Source organism: Dromaius novaehollandiae, chromosome 8 (genome assembly GCF_036370855.1).
Source record: "Dromaius novaehollandiae isolate bDroNov1 chromosome 8, bDroNov1.hap1, whole genome shotgun sequence".
Classification (NCBI taxonomy): domain Eukaryota; kingdom Metazoa; phylum Chordata; class Aves; order Casuariiformes; family Dromaiidae; genus Dromaius; species Dromaius novaehollandiae.
The window spans coordinates 31,848,575-31,868,178 of record NC_088105.1 but is presented as its reverse complement, the minus strand read 5'-3'; the positions used below and the strand labels follow the sequence as shown (position 1 = coordinate 31,868,178).

Sequence of the window (19,604 nt, the reverse complement as noted above, 5' to 3'; positions counted from 1 at the left end):
CATGGGGTTGTGCTCAAGCTGTCTTGGAGGTGCACAGCTGAGCTGCCGCATAAGGATACACGCAGCAGCCCTGCCAGAAGGGCTTACTGCCATGCAGAGAAGACACCTCTACAGAGCTAAGCTTCAAGTAAGATTAAAACTAATCCTCTCCATTTCTTGCCTGCACTAAGAGTCTTATTAACTTTCTCAGTGAAGCATTTTCCTGCATCCCCTGTCCTCTTTCTGATGGCTACAATAGCACAGGTCTTGAGAAAAGGGCAATGTAAGATTTTTATTCCCCATAGCAGCACTCAGGTTGACTTCATGAATTCTTAAGAGCTGGTGGAATAGCCCTGGCAGTAGAAGCAGCTCTCAGCATTCTGGCACTTGGAGAAAAGGCAAAACAGACAAAAGGACAGTGGCGAGGAAGTCCAGGTTGGTGGAGTCCAACTTGGTGGAGTCCAACTTGGTCCAGCTCTGGCAAATACCTCTTTCTCAGTAGCTGCAGTATTTCACAGCCTCCAAACACAGGGAGCCAAGAAGATAGTTTATTTATTTGTCCAGCTATCAAAGCTTTTCTAAGACAACAAAAAAGGAGGCCAGCAAGGAAGTGCTAATCTCCAGGTGGTTAGGAGTTTCAGAAGCAAAGACACTCAAGGCCCTCCCCTGTTGAGCTTCCTCTTGTTGCTTGAGGAACCTCTGCAGAGGGTTTTTGCTGACCCCATCCATCATTATTCAATATACTTACTTATCATGGGTATCACTCGTGGTGGCCTCATTCAGTGTGAACAGCTCCCTCAGCTCCCCAAGTGAGAAGTGCCTCTCTACATCCTGCTCCTCATCCACCACGCAGCTGCTGAGCGCTTTCTTGTGGGTCTGACGTTGGAAGATCTTCTCCTCTATGGTCCCCGTCTACAAGAGAGATAGTCAGAGATGAAGCATGGTTGGGACACTAGTATTAAACCACCACTACATTGGGAAAATATCACAGATCAAATGGCAGTAAGCTGTCAGGACATCTAGTGCCTTGCTGGGCCAGTACAGAATGACGAGTGTCAGTAACTGCATTCCGAGCATGTCTCATTTGGGCACTGATTCAACCTAACTGTTTCTGTCACCACATCCACAGGAGTGGAGCCAACTGAGATCTGGAGAGAGAAGAGGTGGAGCTGTCACTTGTGGCTGGGGCACACATGCTGCACCAGGTTGTGATGACAGAAGGGGAAGGAGCCAAACAGCTACAGCCCTCTCACCCTTCCTAATAGATCTGCCTAGATGCAGAACTTGCCCAGCACAAGCTCTTAAAGGCATGAAACAACCATCCTGGTGGTAGTCAAGAGGAGGCCACCGAACTCAGAGCAAAAACTTGCTCTCCAATTCCTGCCAAAACCAGAATTCCTGCAAGCAAGAATTCTCCTTTCTATCACTTGGTAAAGTTTCATCAACATCCCTGCCGGGGGGGCTCAGTAGTTTGGGAGCTAGCAGCAGCACTGTTTGCTAGAATCAGCTGGTAAAGGACAAGAAAGACTATAAAAATCATCATTGCTGCTTGGCATTGCCATGCTTCACTGGAGCAGTATCTTCTCCTGCAATCAGACACTCAGAAAAAAGCAACAGCAAGGGCTAGCTGCAGGCGACATGAACATCAGCAGTATTTTCTGGTACACTCACACGCTGATCAATCACACCCTCTGACTAGAGGGAGATGACTACTCCTAGAACAGATGTGCTTAAAAGCCAGTGTGCTACATTTTTAAGGCAAGATCTAGGAGAAAATCCATGGCTGTTTTGCAAACAAATGTAACACAACGGAGGAGGGTGATTAGTCAGATTTGCAGACTGGCTTGTTAGTTTTAAAAGCAAAACAGTGCTCTGCTTACAGGCATAACCAGGTCAGAGAAAAAGTGGAACACCATGAGGAACAGCTGGGCAAAGAACGCATGTACACTTGTACAAATGCACAGAAGATAGAAAACAAAGATCTGTTTTGTGTAAATAAAATAAAAAATGATCAAGGAACACAAGCTTACAAAAAAGTCAGTCTCATTTAAGTGGGAGGTGAAGTTAACAATGGGCAAACAGGCAACATTTGTGAACAGTATACACTACTGATATCGTAACACTTTGTCAGGGAGTACTAGCCGCAAAAAGCTAGTCTCTTTCCTGATACATAGAGCAGCTTCCCCATCTACTGACTGGTAGCCCCATTCCAAAAGCTACTGGGAACATAGCTGCTGTTTAATAAGTACATCTACACTCAACCACAATAGACTGCAGCCAAACTGATAAACAGACTTCAGCATCAGACACCCCGTGAAATCAAAGAAGTCAGATGCCTAAATGACTTCAAAAAAAAAAAAAAATCTTAGTATCTTATTTGGAAAGTTGCAGTTGTTTTAACCCAGAAGTCAGTCACTTAGAAACCAACGCCTGCAGTAATGTTTTCCATGGTAATATGTCTTAAGCTTGGAAGCAATCAAGTTCCAATCAATTCTGGTCACTGACACAGAAGCATTTTCCCCCTTCTGGTCCCAGTCACATGGGCTGCAGCCTGGGATGGCAATGAGAACCCTGTGTAAAGGGGGCAAGAGGAATCCGACTCACTGAAAGCAGTCGATAGATGTAGCATGTCTTTTTCTGGCCATCCCTCCACACACGAGCCATGGCCTGCTCATCATTAGCTGGATTCCAGTCTGGGTCAAACATAACCAGTCTGTTAGCCCCAATCAAATTCAAACCACAGCCGCCTGCTTTGCTGCTCAGCATGAAGATAAACTCAGGGCTCTGTGGAGAAAGACAGGCATGGATTAAACAGAGGCAGCCCCACGTTTACTCACAGCTCGCTGAACTGGGAGGACAGCTGGGGGCAACCGACAGATTCTACGTACCGAGAGGCTGTTAAATCGCTCCACGATCTTTGCTCTCTTTTTAATGGACATGGTGCCATCCAGCCGGACATATAAATACCTGGAATACATAACATTTACTACAGCCTGAGTGTTGTAAAGAGAAAAGTCTTTCACAGCCTTGTAGAAAGGGGCTGGGCTTTAGGAGCTTTGCAGAGGGCCAGAGCTTTTCTACTGAGTGACCCCCAACAGCCAGAGCACAAGTCACATTAGTTCCAGTTCAGGAATCTCTCTCTAAGGTACAAGACAGGTCACAAGTTCCTGCTGATAGAAACCTTAAAAATAGCCAGCTTCTTTTACTGTGTATGCTGAAAGTACAGTTCTGGAGGATTAGACAAATGAAGCCCAAAGACAAACCTTCTGTTCCTGCAGAGCTTTTCAAATAGGTCCAGTGTCTGGGTGTAGTTAGAGACTAGAACTACCTTGTCGTTACTGGTACTTTTTGTAATAGCAAGGATGTAGTCCAAAACCAGCATCTTTCCTGGAAAAAAAGAAGAGAAAGAAACCTAGAGAAGTTCCCAAATTCCTGACCTTGGAGGGGTACTTGCTGGGGCCCTAAATACAGTCTTATAGGTTGCCTGTGTTAGGTAACACATTTATACTGTAAAGCTCCACATTACCTGAAAGCTGAGGCTCCACAGCTTTGGTGCTGTAGCCAGCAGGGAACAAATCCAGGGCTCCGGTAAAACCTTCCTCCTCTTCCACACACTTGTCATAGATCAGGGCAGGGTCTGGAGAACAAACAGAGCTCAGCAACCATGGAGTGTGCACCAACAATGTAAAAACCAAACCCATTCACCCCCCAGCGAGACAACTCACGATTGCAGAGCTTCTTTAAGGAGGTGATGGAAGAAAGGGATGACACACTGATCTTGCCCTCCTTCAGCTCCTCCACTGGCTTGGCTTGCTTCAGGAAGTTCTTATACAGCTCAGCCTGAAGAGGCGTCAGTCTGAAACAGAACAAGAGCTCTGCAGTCCCAGTCCTCCCCCAAACCAAACTCCCTCTTCCTCCGTTGTCTACACAGTAGGTTCCCTTTGGTTCCAGTCTCTAAATTTTTTTGCTAAAGCACAGCCAGCCTAGAACTGCCTCCAAGGCTGAAGATGGAGTGTTTATATCTCAGCCCAGAGCTAGAAGAGATGCTTGCAGACACCCTGCGTAGCCCATAGCTCTGCTATACAGAGCTGCCCAGAGCATGCCACCTGGTTGGCAGAACCCCCACCATAGCTGTGGGTTGACCATTCCTGCTTCAGAAGAAAAAGCAACATACTGCTAATGGCTACAATTTTATTCCTAGAGGGGAACAGTCAAAACCACCATCCAATGCAGGGCTTTTTGCAAATGTTCAGTGCTTCCTGTTGCTGTTTCCTTTAGACAGGGAGAACACATGCTTTCTGATACCTGCAGCAGACCACCTGCTCAATCTTCACGGGCAGATATTTGGACAAGATGTCCGAAGTTCTTCGGATTAAACACCTGCATGGAAGGAAAAGAAAATCAGATGCCTGGATGACATCAAAAGCCTGTTTTGTCAGTATTATTCCTCAGAAGTTTGACACAGTCCCTTTGATATCTAGTCATCAAGGGTCTGTCTGTGACAGTCCAACACATGGCAAAGCCCAGGCATCAGCCATCCACACCAAACCCATGCTACATCATGCTACATCAGCCCATACTACAGAGACTAGGATAACTCAGTATCTTTGTGAGGCTCACAGTTCTTGTTCATGAGATTTGGAGGGATCAGGCATAATCAAACCTAACAGAGCCCGATCCCTTAGCAGAGAAACTCAGCTCTTTCTCAGTCTACCAAGGACATTCAACTTGAGTTAAAGCAGACCAGTCACGTGGACAGAGAAGTGGGCAAAGGATTTAACCACTGCACACTATGGACATAACCCAACATATGAGCAGTCAGCTCCCCGCATAACTCAGTAGTCCTCCCTCAGCTAGGAAAAGTTGAGGTTACAAAATCTACAGAAGAGAAGACAGCAGGGATATATGACAGCCTCAAGATCTGTCAAAGGCTGCTGCAAAGAAAGAAATAATCTGTTCTCCAAACCCATGAACAGCAGGATGAAAAGTCACAGGCTTAAACTGCAGTAAGGAAGATTTAGGTTACACATTAAGAGCATTTTCTAACTGCAAAGACAGGGATGGCCTGGAATTGATGCCCTGGGGAATCTATGAGGTCTTCATTGCTGGGTAAGGGTTGAGTAAGGGATGGCTTAGGTCTAACTCTGCCTTAGGACAGCAGGATGAATTAAATGCCTTCTCCAGAGTCCTTTCAGCCCTACTTCTAAGATTCCACATGTCTTTTGATCACTGTCTCATTTATAATTCCTACCAATTTTGACTGATTCATCTGTTACTGTCTACGTATGTCCACTTCCCCACTTGCATATCATGACTGTTGCACAATAAAGAAAAGGACCTCACAACACAGCCAGGCACAAACATTCTTGAACACCCTTTTACACCTTTATCCATTAACTGGAAAAGAACTGCATCCACCCCAGGAAGGAATAAGCTTTTCTCCTTCTAAACTTTCCTTTTGCTCAGGCTTCTGCAAGCGGGCCTGAGTCAAGGTCATGGCTGTTCCTATAGACAGGCTATACACAGCGTGAAATTCAATCTGCCATGACTTTGAACTGCTGGGGTGTATTTGTGATGATTGCAAAAGCTCAGATTAAAAAGGAAAGAAAGAGAAATGAAGGCACTAGCAATGCTGTGAATCAAAAGAGACTCTAGTGAGAGTTCTTAGAGAGAAGAGATTGCCAGCAGATTTGGGATACCATGGTTTTATTCTTGAACAGAATGAAACCACACTTAAAAAAAAAAACAAAAATCAACCAAAGAGAAATAAGATGGCATTTTACATGACAGAGGTGCTTCTTCGGGATCAAAAGACACATTTCTGACACTACTAGTCTAATCCCATTAGCCCTACAGAGCCAACACAGCTGTGAAAGAGCAAGCTGGACTCTTTTCTGACTTGGACATCATCAGTAAAACTGAACAACATCCCTTGTACTCTTTCTGTCTGCTACTTGCCACTGGGCTTGAAAGATTTTCAGTCTTACCCAGCCTAAGCTGTTCTTATATTAATGTAGATAAAAGGATACTACCTGACTGTTCAGATCCCAGGAGAAAATAGAAACAGAAGAGTCAGTTCATGATTTAGCACCAAAGGACACGTGCTTCAGGGTTACTGAAGCTAAATCCACCATTTCCACATGCTATTTTTCAAACTAAAACTATATGCTATGTTGATTTTTTAGGGCATAAGTACTCGTACAATCACTTACTGAACATGCGTAACTGGCAAGAGCATCTGTTACAGCTAGGACTGTAATTTGGAAAGATACCCATGTGCACCAAGGGTTTATGCAAAAGCTCTGTAAAGAGAAGGGAGCTGCAGTTCACCTGTTCACAATGCTGATCAGCTCTTTAAGCCTCTCTTCTCCTTTGTGTCGCTCAGCTTCACTTGCATCTGCATCTCTGCCTTTCAGGATGGGAATTTCAAAATGTCTTTTAAATTCCTGTGCTGTTCCTGTATGAAACAGAAGAGAAAAGGTAGCATCTACTACCAAATAGACTTTGATCAGCACTCCCACTGCCCCAGCTATCATACCACAAGCATGGGGCCTTTGCCCTTCAGTATGATTTGTTTTTCTTTCTAGCCCAGAAAAATTCAAACAAGGCAGGCAAACACATACAACAGGAAAATATTTTGTACTCCAACAACACAGCACTGCCAAAGACCATACAATTTTAATTAAACCTGAGTCCCATGAGGCATGTTTTGGTTTTGCTCACATACCAGCTACACTTTCATTCCCAGAGTCTGTCCTTGCAAACAACAGCACAGACATTATGTCTGTCTGTTCCAAAATTACTTGTAATCAGTTGCTTATTACTAGTCACAGGCTGAAGGAACGAAGAGTGACTACTATATGCATGCAGCCTTGATGGCAGCATTTATGGCATCAACCTCATCTCAGAAAGAACTGGAAGTACAGGGAGACTAGCCTTGCCCAAATATAGGTCAAGAAAAATCACATCAGCTCCCTGCAATAACTCCCCAAAATTGAAGCACATGAAAGAGCAGGTATAGAACATCTGCTCCCAAGATTTCTCAAGGACAGGATGGGATGGGGTGGTAGAACAGCTGAACAGAAAAACATGCAGCCCAAACACTGCTTGTAAGACTCAGGATCTGATGACTGGAGTTTAGGTAAGGAATAGTGTGTGCACTGGATTTAACGGCAAGCCTTTTGGACTGGATGTCCAACAACCTGACACAAACATGGAGGATAAGTTACAGCAACAAAGAAATTATTTACAGACTGGTTTACTTTCACTCCTTGGCAGAAAAATGACCTTTCTTGATAAAGATGAACGTCTTCAAACTGGAAAGCTGTAGAGCTGCTCCTAACCCACGATGCATGCAGGAGAGCATGTAAAGTCTACTTTGCTTTTAAAATGAAAACGAGCTTACAAACATAGGCAGAGCATAGGAGCCAGAGCCTCTTTTAATAAGTTAAATTAATTAAATTTTAATCTGCTAAATCTAACATTTTAATTTACTATCAGCAATCATAGACGGTGCTTGATTCTGAAAACTCAAACTAATCAGCATCTCTCTTCCAGAGTCTTTTTTTCTATCTCAGATAAGGCTTACCCCAGATTCTCAGGCCTTCCTTACCTTAAAAGAAAGCAGTCTCAACTCCAAGTGCTAGACATCATTACTCTAAGCCTTCTCTCAGAAACATTTGAAAGCAGGATGGTGGACTGTCAGAGATCTGGGCTTTGTCACCTGCTCTACCACAAGGTACTCCATTCCACCTTGCATCAGTCCCTTCAGCCTCTTGTCAGATGGGTACAATTAAGATAGCAAGGGGAAGCTGGTCTCCCAGACTTCCTCCATACTCAATATACACAGCAAGTCATATCAAGCCCTCCTCTCCAAAGGGCCTCCCCTACAATGACGTCAGTCCTGGTTCAGGAGGTCTCTGAATTTGCTGTAGCCTGCTAGTGTTGTGGGAAGTACCGTTACGAGCTCACCTTTCTTGCTCAGCTCTTCCTGCAGTATCTCCAACCTATTGTCAGAGAAACTCCTAGCCTATGCAGGCCTTTTGGATGACCAATATAGCCACACAAGGAGTCAAGCCATCTAGTATTCACAATAAGATATTTATTTTACTCTAATAATTAATTCCCCTTCCAAAACACCTCTATTAGACTCATCCACTTTAAACAGTGAACTCCTCAGAACAGAGCTCTGCTTACACACAGAATCTAGAACATGGGACCCTGATCTAGACATTCCAGATACAAGTCAAAGGAGAATTAAGTCTCCAAACTGTACATGACCTTTCCCTTCACTAACGTCTTGATTTCTGTTTTTGCAGGCAGTGATGGCTGAAAGAGGCCTTGTCAGCAGTTCCCCCCTTTTCAGGTCTCACTCACATTCGTATTTCTTACCTAGGATGCCTGAATTGACAAAGTGCACCAGGCTGAAATATTCAAGCAGGTCATTCTGAATGGGGGTGCCAGAGATAAGGACTCGTCGGGGTGTATTTAAGCTGTTGAGAGCTTGATATGTTTGATTTTCAGAGTTCTTCAGTCTGTGCCCCTTTGAAAAAGAAAAAAGGAATGCAGCTAATTATAAATCCAATGGCTCTGATGGGAAGCAGCTTGGAGTTCCCACCAACACACTGTATTTGCCACAAGGCACCTCATTGCTTTTCCCCTTCCCAATCATGTTATTGATAACAGAGTTATGGTAGGTGCATTCTACTGTTGTGCCACAGACTTCTTTTAAAGACAAGAACCTAGGGAAAAAACAAAGCTATTACATGAGGAAACATGACATTCTCATTACAAGCTCCCCAGAGAGGGGACATCCGAGTCGCACCCAGGCAAGAGGGCCCAACATGAAAATAGCAACCACCGTGAGGTCTAACTACAAGAACTGTTTCCCATTCAAAGATAGCTACCAGCACTAGGCACCGAACTCTGGATCAGTGATCCTGCAGCATCCAAGGTCAAGACCACAAGCCATTCAAGACCACCTATATCCAGGACTGCCAGGCCTTTGCACACTAATAAGAAAGGGTTCTGCACCTACAGGGAGTGGTCTGAAGATGGTCCCCATTTCCTAACCACAGATATAAGATTGAGGTGCGTAACGCATTGCTTTACATCAGTGTTTTGCACTCATGCTCCCTGGCCACTCAAGGCCTGGAAGAACCAGGATGTGAGATGAAAAATGACTCTCAGCAGGGGCGACGTTTAAGAAATAAAACGCACCCAGATTCTCAAGTGCATGAGCAAGTTAAAGAAATGACCCTGCCAACAAAAATGGAGCAAATCAAAGTAAGAGATAAACATTTAAAGCCTGCCTACGTTTTACTCTGCCACAGACAGAAACTGTTAGGTTGACGCCACATATAAACACGATCGGACCTGCTGAGGGCTCTTTGATTAGAGAACTCTGTCATCCTCTGGTAAAGTGCTCCAGGACACTACCATATGCCTGGGCAAATCAGCTGTATTAGTATCTGGGTGCTATGCTGCAAGGCAAAGCTTAAATCAGGGAGACACTTTTTGAAAGCGTCAGACCACTGCAGAGCTGAGTATTTATCAGGAACATGGGGAAGACACAAGGCCAAGGACCTGCACCACCAGCTGCTGGCCACAGCAGGCATGCTTGGCATCTCCTTCCCCTCTGCCCGGTCCCAGGGATACCTGGAGTGGGGGCAGTCAGGGACTCAGTGGGTAAAAGCTGGATGGGAGTTATCCTACTGAAGGAGGTTGTTGGCTTTTTAAGCTCCTCTCAGCAGTGCTCTAGCAGATACTCAGCCAAACCACTGGGTGGCATGAACATTTAACAAATCTCCTCTAAGAGGTAGCATAGGACACCCCAACAGTGGGCAAGGCCCCCCAGCTTGATCATTTCAGGGAGGCAGGAGGGATTTGTTTAATTCTCTCCTTCAGGAAATCTCTGAATCTTGCTACGTATAACCACAAACAGGGAAGAATAAAGGAAAGATTAAATCCACTTCAGCCATGGGAAGGCAGAGCTTGAAAAGTCAGGCTTGGCAAAAACAGATCAAATGCTCAGCAAGCGAGGAGTAAAGCCGAGTTTGCCTGTTCTTGAACAAGCAGCATGTGTGGCAATGCCTCACCTAGCTCTCCTACCTCCTGCCAAGTGCACACATGGCAGGAGGGAGGGGAAGGGGGTCCTGCCATGGGAGACCCCTTCAACAATCCCACCATCATCACCCCCAGCACAGAAAGAAGTCTTCTGAGCCTGCAGCTTCAGAAAGCAGGCCACTCCTACTCATGCCATGCCAGGGGAGCAGACATATTCTGGGACAAGAGACTGTAGGATAGCTGGCTATTTTGAGGTCCCGGTCCCACTTCCATGGGATGTCTGTTACCTCCAGTAGAAGTATGATGGCACCTAACTTACGCTGTCTTCAGCAGGGCTGAGGCTTGGACAGGAGAGAGGGGAATAGAGATCCAGGATGTCACAGCTGGAGGGGGGAACGTAACCTAGCAGTCCAGGAGGGTTAGGGGAAAGCGTGAATCAGGAGACTTAAGCACAGCAACTGACTTGATGCACTGCCCTTAGCAAGTCCTTAACAGTCTGAGTAAAAAGGGACCTCCGTCATACCACAACGAGACTGCCAGATAAAGAGGCTGAGAGCAGCCAAAACTACACACAATACCATGCTGAATCACAGGATTGTTCACTTTCTGAGAGACCTCTGGAGACCTCTCTTGGTCAAAGCAGAGCCAGTTTCAAAGTTACTGGGTAGAACATGAGGCTGGACAAAAAAGAAGGCACTTCTCACTTGAGCAAAGACAGAAGCAAATAAATAAAAACAAGAGCAGTGAGCCAGGGCACTGTCATCCCAACAAAGCAAGACAAGACACTGGACCATCCTTCTGCTACATATTTATGCTGGCCCCTCACACTGAAAAGGCTCCAGTAGGTGCAGAACCCTGACAGGGACCCAAGAAGTAATTACCAGAAGGTAACACCTGGATTTTTTTCATCTCTCAGTTCCTGTGAATACCCTCTCTCATTCAGGCCCACCCAGTATGGATGAGCTGGTTACCCAGAGCCTTTGGAACATAAGGATGCCTGCTTTCCACAGCTAACCACACCCTTCCCCTTAAAAAAAGCAGACAGTTTTACCCAGATCTCAAGAAAACACGAGGAACAAGTTTTCATTGAAGATTCCCCCATACCTCATCACATATGACCAGCCCAACACTGCCCTTCTGTAGTGCCTCAGCATGAAGGCGGAAAGTCTCATAGGAGATGATCAGGATGGGTGAAGGCACTCGCAGTCCACGCTGGTTCATAAAGCTGACTGTGGATGGAAATGGGGAAAAGGAAAAAAGAGGGATGAGGAAAACAGTAAGAGAATCGGATTCAAACTTTGCAGTTGAGACTGATCTTTTTGCCTTAAAAATTTAAGGGAACCTTTCCATCTATTTCAATGCCTTCAGATCCTGAAGAGCAGCTGCTTTCTCCATAGCACCTCTTCTAGCTGCATATACCCATGCTGCTTTTTCTGCAACTGTCCCCACTTCCATCCCTCTCCCACCTCTGCCAGTCATCTTCAACCACTTTGACTGCTCGCCTCCTCACTAGCCCACTCCTCCTGGCTAGAGAAATGAGGTGGCACCAGAACCATCCTAAATTAAGCAAGCAATGGGACTTGGATTATTCCCAAAGATCAACTATTACTAAACATGCAAAGACCTGATTTAGACATGAAGTTAGAAGAGAGACTTTCTTCAGCTTCTGGGTCTCTAACGACAGCCCACAGATCTTCACATCGGCTGCAACTGGGCTTTCTCTAATTTAAGATTTTGACCGAAAGCACATCATTTGCAAACATTTCTGTACCTAGCTTACGGTCAATCTCTTCTTTGGAGCCTCCATCAATGGCCAGCGGCTGGATCCTTCCCCCCAGCCATTTCTCTACTTCGTTGTACCAGTTTCTCACCAGACTGGAGGGAGACACCACCATGGCTTTCTCGATTTCAGGCTTGCAGTCCGGACTTTGACGGAGAAGTGTCCACATGAGAGTGATGCACTGTAGGGTTTTGCCCAGTCCCATCTCATCTGCCATGATACAGCCATGACTCCCAGGGATCCGCCTGCTCGTCACACAGTCCCACAGGAATTTCACTCCCTGACAAGAAATTGTTCTCTCAGAGCAGGATGGGGACACAGGCAGAATGACAGCTTCATTACTGCACAGGACTGATATTACAACAAACAGCAAATCTGCATAGCACATCCCTGGGGGCCTGCAGCATTCTAATGAGACAGAGGGAAATCGCTAGAGATGCAGCTAAAATGCAGCCACATCCAGGTTGGAACAACGTTACTGGTGTTGACACATACCTCATAGCATGAAAAAAATCTTGCTACATTTTATCTGTACAATTATAACTAGTTTCCTGATTCAACTTCTCAGAAATTCCTATCCTTTGCTACATTAGTTAGGCCCAGACCAGCAGCAACCAGCTACTCTAAACACATTAAAACTACCTAATTGTGTGTTGTTCAGATGCTTGAGAACAAAGAGTCATAAAGTGCCCAGATTTGTTTCTATTCCTCAATTAACTCCCAGAATACCCTTAGCAGCCCTCATCTTTTCTGCCTAGAGACACAGAACCACTAGGACTTACCTGAGGACACGTAATCCAAAGCAGATTTAACTTCAGAGAAGACACAGGGCTGAGCCTACAGCTCATGTCACATGCTGGGAGGAGAGGACAACTGTGTCCTGTTTTAGGCTACAACACGTGACCCAGACAGATTCAGGGAAGAAAAGACACAGGCTCTGAAAAATGTTCCTCTAGCACATGGTGACAGGGAGTCACAGAAAACCTGCAACATTGTCCTGGGAATACACAAGCTCCCTGAACTGTGTCAACAGAGCAGGAACTGGCACGCAGGCCCTGAAAACACCTGGATGGATTCACTCCACCTTGGCCTGTTGTATTGGACTGGAAAATGAAATAGGTCTTGAAGTGCAAGGTGACTTTTTTTTATTATTATTATTTTTAGGCCCTTAACAGCAGGTTAGTGAAGTTTATTTGAGCCAGACGAATAATACACTGCTGACTAAAAGAGTGAATTTGGCTGGAGATCCAGTAAGGTAACCTCCCCAGGGACTGGACAAAAGACATGACAAAAACTGAGCAAAGCTGTACAACAGTCTGGGAGCATCAGCAGAAAAAACTAGCACAGGAGTCTTAGCTGACAAAGACTGATTAGTCTGACCAGAGCTGAGACTGCTGTATGAGAGATACCTAGCTGTCAAAAAATAGACAGAGTGCTCAGGACATCAACACAATTGTCATTACTTGAGAAAAGTGCCAGCAGGCAGTGTCTTATCCAAAACACAGTGCCTCCAGCTATGTAGCCAGAGACCAGCATTACACTGGGTCACAGGTTCAACACCAACTCTGAGATAAAAGTACAAGCTAGGAGCAGCCTACAGCGCTCTCAGAGTCATCTAAAGATCTCTTGTGCAGGGACACATCCAGCTTGACCTGCTTAGCCTGCGAGATCAGCAATCACAGCTTCCATCCATGCTGCCTCTAGGCTTAAACGATAATATACTGTATCCATGATAAATCTCAAACTCTCTAGATACCTAAGGCAGATATTTGGGGATTAGTACCCACAGTTCCAGGGTTGCAATGTTGCATATATTTAAGATAGAAAATGTTTTTCAGCACTCTCCACGGGCTAATTCCAAATCTACAGAGATCACTGACAGCTTACATTTACAAAGAACAGCCTGTCCATAACACACAGTGAAGTAGGACACTGCTCCACACTGTGTTGGGAACCATCATACCAGAAACAAGAGCTTCTGTACTTACTGGCTCAGAAACTGCCAATCCAGTTGGTTCTGTTGATCAGTAAAACACAGTGTTTTGAACAGTCTACCCTGCCCATGTCAAGATTGCACTGCTAAGATAATTTATTGCAATAATATCCCATCACATTGCAAACAGAGTTCCTTTACAAGCCATTCAAGAGAGCTACATCTCCAAACTTGAAGACAAGTAAAGGCTAGAATTTCAGCTCTAACTCTGCAAGATCCCATTCTCCATGCAGAAGCTAGTCTTTTCCTAAGGTTTCAAAGGTGACACAAAAGCAAGCCAATGTGCTTTCCTAGACCTATGAAACCAGTGCGCAGCGGTCTCAGAAACTCCCCAGTTCCCAGTATAAGCAGATCTGACCTATATACCCACAGAGAACATATCTGCACATAAGGAAATGTCATTTTTATAATGGGAGTGCACTGACCCTGCTAGATCAGAAGCAAGAAAAGAGAAAGTTCCTACCCACTAGAAAGCAATAAATTCCCACATTTTTAAGGCCAAACAGGACTGCTACAATAGTCACAAGTCCTCTTGCTTAACCCAGGACAGAGAATATCTGCAGCATTCAGGCCTCTAAGATGGCGGTTAAAACAGACCCATTTGATTTTTGCATTTGCAGCAAACTAGAAGAGTCTATTATGTAACACAGTCCTCACAGCTGGTGGGTAATAATTCCAGCAGAGGAACTGCAGCGTTTTGAAATGCATCAAGACCTCCAGGCATACCCTCAGGTCCCAGTACAAAACTTACTTCTCTCTGATGGGGCCGTAAAACACGGCTGAGGACAGGATCCACCACAACATGGACAGGTGCTTTGTCCCTGTAGGAGGCAGTCAAGAAAGATGAATACATGATTAATGCACTCAGCACAGCGTATGTTTGTTTCTCTTAATCTCACTGCTATTCTAAGCACTCCTCAGCGGCTTGAGGGAAGCAATTGCCAATGAGAAAAAGAAAAATGGATGAATTTAATTTTGAGAGAAGAGTCACATGGGTCTGATCTACCATCTGCAAAGTCAGTGAGATGGGTGTGTGTTCAGGCCATGGTTAAAACAAGGCCAGAACATGATTCAGAGACACAGTTGAAAGTCATTAATATTTTCCTTGTCTGAATAAGGAAACTAACTGCATTACTTGAGACACCAAATCAGGAACCTCATCCTCTGTCCATGAAGATCCAGCTGATAGTCTTACCCCTTTTACATTACAACAACAGTAGTGAAGGAACTACTTAAGAATAAAAACCACCAGGCAACCTAACATTTGAGTGTCAGTCATCTACTTTTGCTTGTCCCTAGATGCTGACACTTCCGGACTAACCACTGAGCCATAAAATTTTCTTAACGGCTTCTCCACATGTGAGTCCTTAGTCCCTCCAACAGGTTGAAATTTTTGATGAGTGGGAGATCAAACAGCCAGTGGAAGAACACAGTCTGACACGGGTACATTCTTTTCTTTGATTAGTACTATACCTGAGCAATTCGGAGGCAAAATACCTGGACCCAAACTTCCCCTGATATTCAGATCCCTGTCCAGACACCTCTGGGAGGAAAGTAAGCAAACCTTCATGCACAAGGTGGTCAGAACAGAAGCATTTGTGGCAGGTGATGACTCACTTGTCTATTTTCAGCTGGTCATGGGCACTCAGTGGTGGGGGCTCATACAGAACCAGAGCTCCTTCCTCAAAAGGGTCGTGGAGAGAGCTCCTCAGCCCTGCCCGTTTGATACCCAGTGCCCGCAAGCCCAGTGGCCCTGAAAGCAAACAAAGGCACAGCTCAAAGAACTGCTTTGTCCCAGAAGAAAACAGCGAAGAAAGAGAGGCAAAGATGGAGCTATGACCCTGCCAGCCACACTGAGCGCACCAAAATGGGCACGACTGGGTGCAGCAGATGCCATATATGTTGGCACACAACAGTATAAGCAGCTTTTGAAGGCGACCAATGGCTTCATCCCAAACCTGTGCCACAGGCATTCAGTCATCAGCAGGCACAATGTCTCCCTCAACCACCTCTGAGTACACCTTTTGGGCTGTTCCTAGTTCTCAAAGGCTGTTGTTTTGCTTTCATGTCAGACAAGCAGGATTCGAGGATGTACACTTCACCCTAGATTCCTAGGTACATAATATGTACTGAGCCAAATCCTCTCTTTGGAGCACCTGACTTGGGCCTGGCAGGACTCGTAACTTTTATGCAGGGTCAGGAAGAGATCTGTAAGAGCAATGAAGTTTTATAGTATCACAGTTAGCACCATACTGCCATTATCTACTCTAGGGTATTATTTTCTCTCTGCTGAGTAATAGCAGATGCCTGGCCTCAGAGCCAGTTTCTGTGAAAAGCAGAGACTAAGGATGAACCCCTTTTCCTGATATTATATTTTCATGTTACAGTTCTAGAATGGAGGTGAATATAAAAAGAACACACATACAAACCACTTCTCCCATCAAAGCTCAGCTCAGAAAGACAGATCTGAGTCCTGGGAGGCAACTCTGCTCCCCAGGATTGATTTTGCTTTGGAAAAATTAAAGCAGGGTCAATTCCCCTGCCGCTTGCTGAAGTTCCCGGCAAAATGAGTGTGTATCATAAGCTGAGACAACAATGCCTGCACATCAAGGAAAGAGAACATGAAACAGCCTCATCTCCCAATTAAGAGAGGAAGATAACAGTCACAGAAAGCAGCTTCCACAGTTACAACCAAATTTCAGCACCCTGACAAATTTGCTTTTCCACCAGCCAAGAACTTTGTTAAACAAAACTCTTTTTAGGTTAGTCATTTCATACTCAGTGTTTGTCTATAGACATATTTTTAAACTAATGTTTGAGTGAAACTGGCTGACCTGTCTTTGAATTTTTAGCTGGAGGATGAAGGGGAAGAGAACAGCCCCATTTGTTTCCGAGATTTTGTGTTCCAGTGATTCAAAACCAGCCGAGGCTTTGAACTTCAAAACAACCCTTCTTTTGAAGTTCACCTTGAGACTTAACACACCAAGTCAAGTAGAAAGAAAACTGGCACATATTATCTTTCCTACCCACAGCCTTCCGTCTGTCAGTACCATCAGGGTATTATTTAGATGATAAACTTTCAGGGCTTGGAATCCATCCTGCTTCTGTGTTTGCAATTTGGGATACAATGTTCTGGCACTACATAAAATACATAGCAGTAAGTATAAAAAATTCAATTCTGAAATGCCGGATTATCCAAACTAAACACTAGTAAAAAATAAGAAAGCTTTGCTAATGTGCCAGTATTTTTCTTTCAGGATTAAGTCAGGATTTCTGGAATATATGTATCAGTGCAAAAAATAACAATAATCCCACAGTTATATTTGACAGGCCAAAGCATCATCTGTTCTGCTAGAGTCAGACAATACAGACAACTCTTAAACCTCCTCATCTTACCTTTATAATTTGGAATGGGAACTTTGAAGGGTTTAGACAAAATGCTGCGGATAAAAGCCTCCTAAGAATGCAGAAAGAAAACACATGTTTAAAAAGTTTGACATCAAAGATCGCTAGAAAAGGAAAACCCAGGACATTTCTTGAGAACTCAGTTTTGCCAAGGGCTGAGAGCCCCCTCTGTTCTCACTGAAGCTTCAATCCCAACTGTTTTCAAGGACATCCAAAAGCAAGGAAGTGAAACACCACAATTCCCTCCATTAACCCTGCTGTCTAAAACTGTTTTCTTCTGTGTTTTCTAAAGCATGAAATTGATTTTCATAACTCCATCTTCTTAAAACCACTGGCATTATTCACTTCTCTAAATGCTATTGCTTCCCCACCTGCTCCAATGATGCAGTCAGTCAACTCATTTCATGTAAAGAAGCTGGGTTAGCACTGTAAGAACAGTCATGCTGGACCAGCCAAACCTCCAGCCAGCCCAGCGTCCAGCCAGCCCAGCACCTGGTCACCAAAGGTGGAAGCCCAGAGCAAACAGGGCAAGAAGACAGAACTTGAGTCACTTGTGTGGAAAGTTACCCACATCCCTTGGCGCAATCCTTCACACAGGCCCCATAACACTTTTTTATTCAAACTTTCCATTACAGAAAGTACCCCCACCCACTCCCTTCAATTTAACAGAGCTGGACAAAAGGTCTATCCTAAAAACCTCGAATGAAGTTTGGATTCCCTTGACAAATGAGTTCTACATGCAGCCCCCCATCTGTCCTGTACTAGCAAAAATATCCACTTACATGTTGACTGCTATCCAGGCAAAGAGGCCTATTGGTCAGCTGAGCCAAATGTTTCCGGAAAGGTGACTTGTAACATTCCCCGCTCTCTGTCTCACTGCCAGGCTTCTGTCTCTTCTGAGTCTAAAAGACAGAATCAAGACAGAACGCATGGGTATCTGGTGAGACCAGAAGAAGATAGATGTATTGCTGTCACACTCAGTAAGCACCTAGCCACACAGGTAAGCCGCCTCGCCAGCTGAGCATCTCTGAATACATCCAATCATTATTCACCACCACCGTCAAAGGACAGAGCCAGCAACACCTCCAAGGTCAACAAGCCCTAAAGCTTAACCTGTAAGAAGGTCAAAACATTCTCCTAATTATGAAAATAGCTAACGGCTTGCAATTTGTAAAAGAGCAGGCTTGTCTGTACTGAGACCTGCTTCGCTAGCAGGCAGGTGGTTCAGAAAGAAAACAGGAAAAAAGAAAAAAAAGAGGGGAAAAAAAACAAGACTCATTTTCAGCGAGCAAAATTTCTTCACCAAAAAAAAGCAGAAGGAAAACGAAGGGGGTCAGTAGCTTGGAACACACTGTCTGAAAGTCCCCAGAGGCTCCTGTGGAGAGGTATTATTTTATTATTAAGCAGGTGAAAGGCCCCCCACTGAAACCTGAATTTCAGACAGTTAGCAAGGCATCAAGACAAATAAGTCACTGGTGTGTTTTCTGACTTAATGCAATTCTGTTCAGTTTGTTTCCCTTGAGACAAGGGTTGAGCTATCTGCTGACACAGAAGAAGAAATCTGATACTGAAAACACCGGGTGAAGCTCTTTGATCTGTAAGACAGAACCTATCATCATAATACTTTATTTTGACCTAAGCATCTACATGCCCCTGGTTATCGGCCTTCTCACAAAGCACTAGGAAGCTCTGCCAGGGGAAAGTCTTCTCCATAACCAGGGGAGAAGCATCATCTTTGTACAACCGTTTTCTTTGGCCAAATACACGCCCCGACACAAATTCTCCCCAAACCGACGAAAACTGCATAAACTTCAAGCCTGATCCCAGACCCACAGAAGACTAGTAAGACTAAAAAAAAAAAAAAAAACCTCTAACGAGACTGCAGGAGCGGCACTACCAAAGCAAGGGGAGGAAACACCAGCCCAGGGGCTGGGGGCCACCCGCACGCCAGGCCGCGCTGCGCTGCCCTGCGCTGCCCTGCCCTGCCCCTGCCCCGGCCCCGGCCCCGCCGCGGCGCTCACCGTCGGGGGGTGCCAGTCCTGCTCCTCCTCGTCCCCCGCCTTCCTCTTGGCCAGCTGGCTGGGGGCCAGGCTCCTCCTCTGCAAGGGGGCACAGCGCAGGGCTGAGGGGCGCGGCGCCGGGGGAAGGCAGGGCAGGGCAGCGCTGTGCCCAGCGCTGTGCCCGGCGCCGCGCCCCGCGCCCGCTCCGCACTCACCATCGCCTCACGGGGCCGCGCCGGGGGGGCGGTGGGTTGGGGGGGGGCGCGCAGCGCGGGGGTTGGGGGGGGGGGTAACGTCCCGCGCGCGGCGGGTGGGCTGCCGGCGCGAGGCGGTTCGCGCGCGCCGTCCCGGCGGCGGGAAAGGCGTGGGGCGGGCTCTGCCC

At 45.6% G+C, this 19,604-nt stretch overlaps 2 protein-coding genes across 2 annotated transcripts in view; one reads left to right on the top strand and one right to left on the bottom strand.

The window, feature by feature from the left end:
• The window catches only part of LRRC41 (leucine rich repeat containing 41), a 13,333-nt gene extending 11,340 nt beyond the window's left edge, over positions 1 to 1,993 (top strand). Inside the window, exon 10 of the mRNA XM_064516159.1 lies at positions 1,109 to 1,993. Coding sequence (XP_064372229.1) covers positions 1,109 to 1,124 — 16 coding nt within the window. The 3' untranslated portion in view covers positions 1,125 to 1,993. The remainder of the gene's footprint in view (positions 1 to 1,108) is intronic.
• The window catches only part of RAD54L (RAD54 like), a 21,014-nt gene extending 1,410 nt beyond the window's left edge, over positions 1 to 19,604 (bottom strand). The window contains exons 1-17 of the mRNA XM_064516160.1: positions 19,438 to 19,604; positions 19,244 to 19,321; positions 18,005 to 18,124; positions 17,214 to 17,274; positions 15,435 to 15,570; positions 14,569 to 14,638; positions 11,816 to 12,104; positions 11,149 to 11,273; positions 8,371 to 8,521; positions 6,310 to 6,436; positions 4,285 to 4,359; positions 3,705 to 3,835; positions 3,506 to 3,616; positions 3,243 to 3,366; positions 2,868 to 2,946; positions 2,584 to 2,763; positions 728 to 891 (exon numbers count right to left, since the gene is read on the bottom strand). Coding sequence (XP_064372230.1) covers positions 728 to 891; positions 2,584 to 2,763; positions 2,868 to 2,946; positions 3,243 to 3,366; positions 3,506 to 3,616; positions 3,705 to 3,835; positions 4,285 to 4,359; positions 6,310 to 6,436; positions 8,371 to 8,521; positions 11,149 to 11,273; positions 11,816 to 12,104; positions 14,569 to 14,638; positions 15,435 to 15,570; positions 17,214 to 17,274; positions 18,005 to 18,124; positions 19,244 to 19,321; positions 19,438 to 19,440 — 2,024 coding nt within the window. The 5' untranslated portion in view covers positions 19,441 to 19,604. The remainder of the gene's footprint in view (positions 1 to 727; positions 892 to 2,583; positions 2,764 to 2,867; positions 2,947 to 3,242; positions 3,367 to 3,505; positions 3,617 to 3,704; positions 3,836 to 4,284; positions 4,360 to 6,309; positions 6,437 to 8,370; positions 8,522 to 11,148; positions 11,274 to 11,815; positions 12,105 to 14,568; positions 14,639 to 15,434; positions 15,571 to 17,213; positions 17,275 to 18,004; positions 18,125 to 19,243; positions 19,322 to 19,437) is intronic.